Source organism: Calidris pugnax, unplaced genomic scaffold, assembly GCF_001431845.1.
Source record: "Calidris pugnax isolate Ruff unplaced genomic scaffold, ASM143184v1 scaffold219, whole genome shotgun sequence".
NCBI lineage: Eukaryota > Metazoa > Chordata > Aves > Charadriiformes > Scolopacidae > Calidris > Calidris pugnax.
The window spans coordinates 6,095,383-6,101,999 of record NW_015094507.1 but is presented as its reverse complement, the minus strand read 5'-3'; the positions used below and the strand labels follow the sequence as shown (position 1 = coordinate 6,101,999).

At 38.3% G+C, this 6,617-nt stretch overlaps 1 protein-coding gene across 3 annotated transcripts in view; it reads right to left on the bottom strand.

Moving 5' to 3' along the window:
* Positions 1-2,623: 2,623 nt before the first annotated feature.
* Positions 2,624-6,617, bottom strand: part of HS3ST5 (heparan sulfate-glucosamine 3-sulfotransferase 5) — a 189,836-nt gene continuing 185,842 nt past the window's right edge. For all 3 annotated transcript variants that reach the window (XM_014964378.1, XM_014964377.1, XM_014964380.1), the window contains one exon: positions 2,624-4,374. In XM_014964378.1, coding sequence (XP_014819864.1) covers positions 3,444-4,374 — 931 coding nt within the window. In that variant the 3' untranslated portion in view covers positions 2,624-3,443. The remainder of the gene's footprint in view (positions 4,375-6,617) is intronic.

The window sequence follows — 6,617 nt, the reverse complement described above, 5'->3', positions numbered from 1 at the left end:
TGGGATTGGACCTTCTCTGAGGTCTGTGTAACATTGCACTGATGGGCAATACTTAAGAATGTTAATGGTAGAGGCAGATCTTCACAGAATGATTGAGGTTAGAAGAGGTGTCCAACCCCTGATCATGTAGGGAAACCTAGAGCCAGTTGCCCAGGGCTGTGTCCAGGTGGCTTTTGAATATCTCCAAGGATGGAGGCTCCACAGCCTCTCTGGGCAATTTGTGCCAGTGCTTAGTCAACCTAGCAGTAAATTTTTTTCCTGATATTCAAACAGGGCCTTCTGTGTTTCCATTTGTGCCCAAAGCCTGTTAAAAATCTTGGACTAATACACTGAAATATGTGGCTAGAAACGTTGTGTCTTTTGTATTCTTAGGCATCATGGCAAAAAAAAAGAATCCATCAAAATAAAGTTTATACATTTTCATCATGCTTATTCTGCTTTCATTAACAAAAGGCACTATAGTGGGTTAATGGTAAATGAATTGCTGATCTCCAAATGTCAGTCCTTTATCTACCTACACACTGATTTCTGAAAATACAATTTTAAATTCATCTCTGATATTCTTTTATGCTGAAAATTGTTGTTCTGTAGTTTAAATAGCAGCTGGGACAATATGATAAAAATGCACAGAAATATTAGCAGTTTTAATCTAAACATTTATCAGAGCTGTGAAGCCTGCAATTTTACGGTACAGAAAATATGAAAGATGCAATGTCTTTAGAGAACTTGAATGCCATAAGTTAACAGCTGCAACTTCATATAGCAGTGCATCACTCTGCAATCATAAACTTAAGCTATGAGCACTCTTCCCAGTCTGAACACTCATGATCAATTTGAATAGAAATGATTCACTCAGGATTTGGGAAGCAAAGCAAAGAGGCTGAAATGAATTATTCACAAATTGTTCCTGAAGAGGTAAATACCATAAGGTCAGAACTCCTCAAACCGGTTATAAATACAGCAGCAAAATTCCCATTAACCTAGGAGTGTGCTTTGGATCCGTGTATTAAGAACCAGCTCTGAAATTTTCTGTTCAGTAGGTGACGTCAAGAAAGACTTGAGGATGTTGCACTGAAGGCTCAGTGAATCAGTCTCCTGCTCTTTTAGGCTTCTTAATACATTGCAATGCCTCTGAACCCTCTTTCCTCTGCTGCTATTCGTGACGATTCCTCTGTGCTTTTTTGAACCAGATTTGTCTAAGATACTGCCTAAATTTATCCGTGTGTCTCCCAAATTGAAAATGATCCACTGGAGTTAAGCCAGCTCACTTTAACAGGAATATGCATAGGCGTGCCTGCTAGATCACAGTATCTGTGATTCTTCTGATCAATGCAGAGAGATTTTAATTTCAAAAGCGTATTTCATGCTTAGAGGTAACTTTGGCCTAATTTTTCCCTTTCATTTGAAAATATATCTCAGCCTTCAGTTGCAGTTTGTAGCCGGGACTATATGTAGCCAGTAGGTATCACCCAAAGCTGTCTGGAATCTGCTCAACTGAAGATGGTGCAAATGTTAAATTGGATAAAATCTCCGCTTTGAACACTATTAGACAAGTTAAACGCCTCAGCCTTTATGCCTGGATGTGGGCAGGATAAATGGCTCTCATACAGGAAAACAGTGAGTAGTATTGTAGCTACTGCGGAAAATTTCACATATGCTCTACCGTGTTGTGTTGGCAAGGCTCCGAAGCAGCACGAAGAAAGGGCACATTGCTCACAGTGCTAGCACATATGATTAAAGATACAGCAAGACAAGTAGCAATCTCTCACAAGAGATTTAAAAATCACTTATTTAGAAAACTGATGCTTCCAAATCACTGAGCAAGATAAACAGCCCACAGGGAAAACTCGATCGTATTATAATCTGAACTACCAGCTACTCTCTTCCATAGCTCAGAATATTCAGATGTTCTGGATACCTTCCAAAATCTGTGTCCCCATCAATCTTTAGATGTTGGTTTTAAAGTAGCTGGGATTTTTTTTTTCTTCCTTTCTTTCTTTTCATATTCTAAAAGACATTTTTCAATGGCTTTTATTTTTTTTCTTATGAATCTTTAAGAGCCATACAATGTATAAAGCATGAAAATACTCATTTCCTGAACTAATTTCTTGTCACTTACTGAATGGAAACATGAGCCATGTGTTTATACTAGGAATAACAACGCTGTGGTTGGTTGTTTGGAGTAGGTGCATAAGTTAGGTGCATAAGATAAAAATTGTTTTCCCTGACTTCTGAAACATCATCAGCTTTTGCTGATGAAATCTCTATTCTTCTAATCTTGTTTGTTTGTTTGTCATTTAGTTTTTAATAGTGGCTCTGCGTTTCTGATATACCTGGTTACAGTAATCTTTTACAGTCATTCTTTAGCCTCATGGGCTACTGCAACTGAATTAATTCTAGCAAAGTGCTGCAATAGAATAACAATAATGTTCTTTGAGGTGTGTATTGCACCAGATTCCCAGATGGATGAGTTTTTTAATAAACTCAGCTTTAGCACATGTATCAGTTTTATCACCTGTCTAGAAAGCAAGTGTACACATGCAGCTCTCTCTCACATGTTTGCACATAATTTGCCTGGGGTAAGGGACCACACTGATGTACATCAGGCAAAGGTGAAAAGTTGTTGCACATATAGGTAATTTTAATCCATTCCATTTTTAAATACCACAATAAATTTAATTTTCACAATAAATTAAATAGCCATATTCAGTTTACAAAATAGAATTACTTAGTGTGAAACCAGTATTTACAAACATTGTACACTATGTACACGATGTTTAGCTTTGCCGACACACAAGCATAGAAGAAAAAATTATTTGACCTTTTTTTGACACATGATTGACATGCTACAAGTGACACTATGGTCCATACAATAAAACAATAGTGCAAACTCACCACAGGAACTCTGAAACAATGTAGTTTGTATGAGATAAGATATTAATTTCAAATAATAAGAAAATAGTACTATCCACTCTCGTTGTAAAAATTCAGCGCTGTGTTTAAAGTGTCAGTATTCCTTTAGCAATATACATACCAAATATAGCCTGAAGATTATGTTTTCTCACAGCTTCACAGACTTTTGACATGAATTTTTATGGCATAAACTGACGTTCTGCTTAGATCAATAAGTATGTCACAGAAACACTTCACTAAGCGAGAGGAACACTGACCCTTTTAACGGTGTCTGACTTTATGTCCCTAAATACCTCCTTTCCCTTTATTATTATATCTTAAAAGATGCAACTATGCTGACAGTAAATTTATGTTAGTTACTACTCTGTAGAAAAAATTGATCCCACCATATATTTGGTCACACACTGCATATATACACGTATGCATGAAAAAAGTTACTTTGATAGCTGTGTCTATGAAAAGTGCATATTTTAGCAGAGACATTTATTGCATGTCTCAGGTGCAACAGAAAGTGTTGTATGAAGTTTAATTTAGGGCCAGTTAAATGTTCTCCCAGTGATCTGGTAAAATTTTTGATTAAAAGGATGAAAGAACTTGCGCAATTTGGTAATGACAGAGGTATCCACCTCTGGATGGATGCGTCCCTTGCTACCCGCCAGGCACTTGTTAAAGACAATGTTAAATCGCAAGCAGTAAAACCCTCTGGTGGCATTGAAGTATAAATTGTACTGACTTATCCTTGGAGGAAGATTTAGGAACTTCTCGACCAGCTGGAGTTCTGGCAGTGGTTCTGTGATGAGCCGGTCTCCGTCCACGATATGAAACTGCTCGACTGGGAAGTATTTTAACCATCTCTCCAGATGTTTTGTGTAGATGCTGGTTCTCACCGCCTTGTATTTAGTATTCACTTCGCAGGTATTAGGATCAATAGCCAGCTTCTCAAATTTGTAGTAAGTTTTGTTCTTTCTTTCCTTACCTTCTAGCACCTGAGTGTAATCAGAAATAGCTCTTGTGGTAGGTTCCCTGACAATGATCAGTAATTTGATAGATGAGTTCATTTTGTAAATCCTTTCAGGTACTTCCTCAGTGATAAAATACGCGGGGCTTTTCTCAATTGTTATTTGATGAGGGTAAGAAAAAGGCATTTTTTTCCGGTACCACTCAATCCCCTTGGCATAGTTCTCGTCATTGTCAAAGAAGTGAATCTCTTGAGAAGCTTTGACCACTGCGGGGTGAAGGTTCAGCATCTCCAGCAGTGCTCTGGTGCCTCCTTTCCGAACCCCAATGATAATGGCCTTGGGAAGCTGCTGAACCAGATTGTGCAGTCGTATCTGTTCCTTGGTGGCATTGCCCTTTCGGAACTCATGGAGCAATCCTCTCTTGAACTGCAGAGCTCGCAGCTGGATTTCGTCCTGGCTGCGGGGTCCAAATCGACCATCAATGGGGCAGAGGGGCTGCAGTCTGCAAGAAAAATAAGAGATATTTGTAAAAAAAAAAGGTATGTCTTAAGGCAAGTTTTCTGTATCAGGCAGTCATGCTCATGGAAGCCCTTCACAATGTGGTGTGATGTGCGCACCTTTCAACTTGTGTTTTATTCTGGCAGTGATTAAATTGTTTGCAAATAGTTTGATTATTTATTCTAGTATTTTGCTGTGATTTTGCTGAGTAACTCCCAACTCCACCCTTCTGTTCTTTTCAAGTGTAGACTCTATAATTACTGTTCTCAGGTCTTCTTGAACCTTGCCTCACCTCCCACATTGCTGATTACTTTGTGATTGCTTTGGCAGTTTCTAAAACATTCTAAGATGAATTTTATTTGGTCATTTTGATCTGAAAATACAGTTCATTTAAGTCATCTCTTTCCAACACTTTTCCAATTCTAGCCTGAATTATTTTCTGTGCTTCCCATTGTGTTGACTTTATTAGCTGCTGTTCCAGAGCTGGCCTTTTTAGTGAAGAGTAGCAAAAGGGGTGAAAAATAGTTTTCTAAGCACCACCTTTCAATATTTTCCTTCCTCTTTAGAAGGTGCCTAGTGTTTTCCCTGGAACAGAATCAGAAAGACCAGGCTTCTGAATCAGGCATGATTAGCAAGGCACAGAAAGAACGGCAAGAAAAGTTTTTAAAAATGCATTTATTGCATCGTTACAGCAATGATTTTCTAATCATCACTTGTGTATCCTCCCACTGAACCTCATTTTGTGCCTTACTGTTTCTTCTTGTCCCCCTGCATTTTTATACTATTCTTTTATATTCTCCTGCAATTATTTCACCTTTTTTCTGCTTTTCTAATGCTTCCTCCTTGTATTTGATGTTACTGCATGCAAGAAATGATTCAGTAAGAAAAATTTTAAAGTTTTGCTACTACAGAACCTTGAATAAGCTCTCATCTCCACTTCCAAATCAGCGCTTTGGTCATTATGCAGGCCAATATTGCACTGAAGATGAAATTGGTGTGTAGAGAGAGCTTCCAAAGTCCTACAGAAAAATATTATTACAAATTTTGCAGAGCCATGCTCTCCAAAATTAAGGATATGTAAGAACAAAGGTTGCCTAGGCAATTTTAATATGAGCTTGCTGTGCATATATATTATGATACATTTTTTAAATTACATGGCCACATGCTATTATTTTTCACAGGACCCCTGCCTCAGCCTGTATACCAGATGGGCAACGCTCATTAATAGCTGTTTAGGTATTCAGTATTTATGCTGGTTTCTCAGCATGTGGCCCCTCACTCATTTACTGTATATTATTCAAAACCTGCTTTCGGGACAGAATTATTTATTTCTTTATGGCTTTTCCATCCATCACTGCTTGTTGGAGTCTATAATTTGACACGGATTCTAGGACAATGGATGGTTGGGGCAAAGTCAGTTTGATCCCCCTGGCTGACCCACTAGCTTTTTCCTTGATTATCCACATGCTGAGAGATATAGCTGAAGAAAAAACCCAGATGACATTGCTGGGTTCACATGAGCTCTAGCTAAGTCCTGCAGGCTAGTTAGAAAGTGTGATGAGAAGTGAGTTCCTGTTGTTATTTCTTTTCTCAAGTTTCCAGCCTCTTCTTTTCCTTTGCTCTCTGCCATCAGTAAGAGCCTGACTCAGTCACAAAGACGCAAACCTGCCAATGAAAAAAATACCACAACAAAACAAGCAGAAAACAATGGCTTGACTTGACAATGGTACAATTTGGTCAGACTGTGGTGTGGCTGGTAAGAGTCTCTCTGCAGCAGTGAGGTGGCAGTTAAAAGCCTAAGAAACAGAAGCTGCAATTGCTGTCTCTGTTCTTCTCTTCCCTCTCCTTCTGTGTATTTGTTATTTGTTTTCAAGCAAAAAGGATTCCACAACAGCAGTTCCAGACCCATCTCAACTAATTTTATCTCTTTTGCTCAAAAAGACAGTTAGCACTGCCTTCAGTGTAACACAACAGCTTGTCAAACAGGGTGGTTTCCTTTAAAAGTAAATAAATACTTAAGATATCCTCTAGCCTAAGGGAAAAGATTGGTTGTTGTTAAAAGTCCTTCCTCAACACTTTAAATTTCAGAGTTTTTCACTCTTTCCCCTTTCTTCTCCTCTCTCTAAGCAAGAAAAAATATCCTTAAAAAGATCTTGGTAGTGGTGGTATTAAGCAGGCTGTCAGGTCTTGGAAGTTGAATCCCCAGATGTAACTATTTACTGTTATATCATAGCATGTTAATATTTT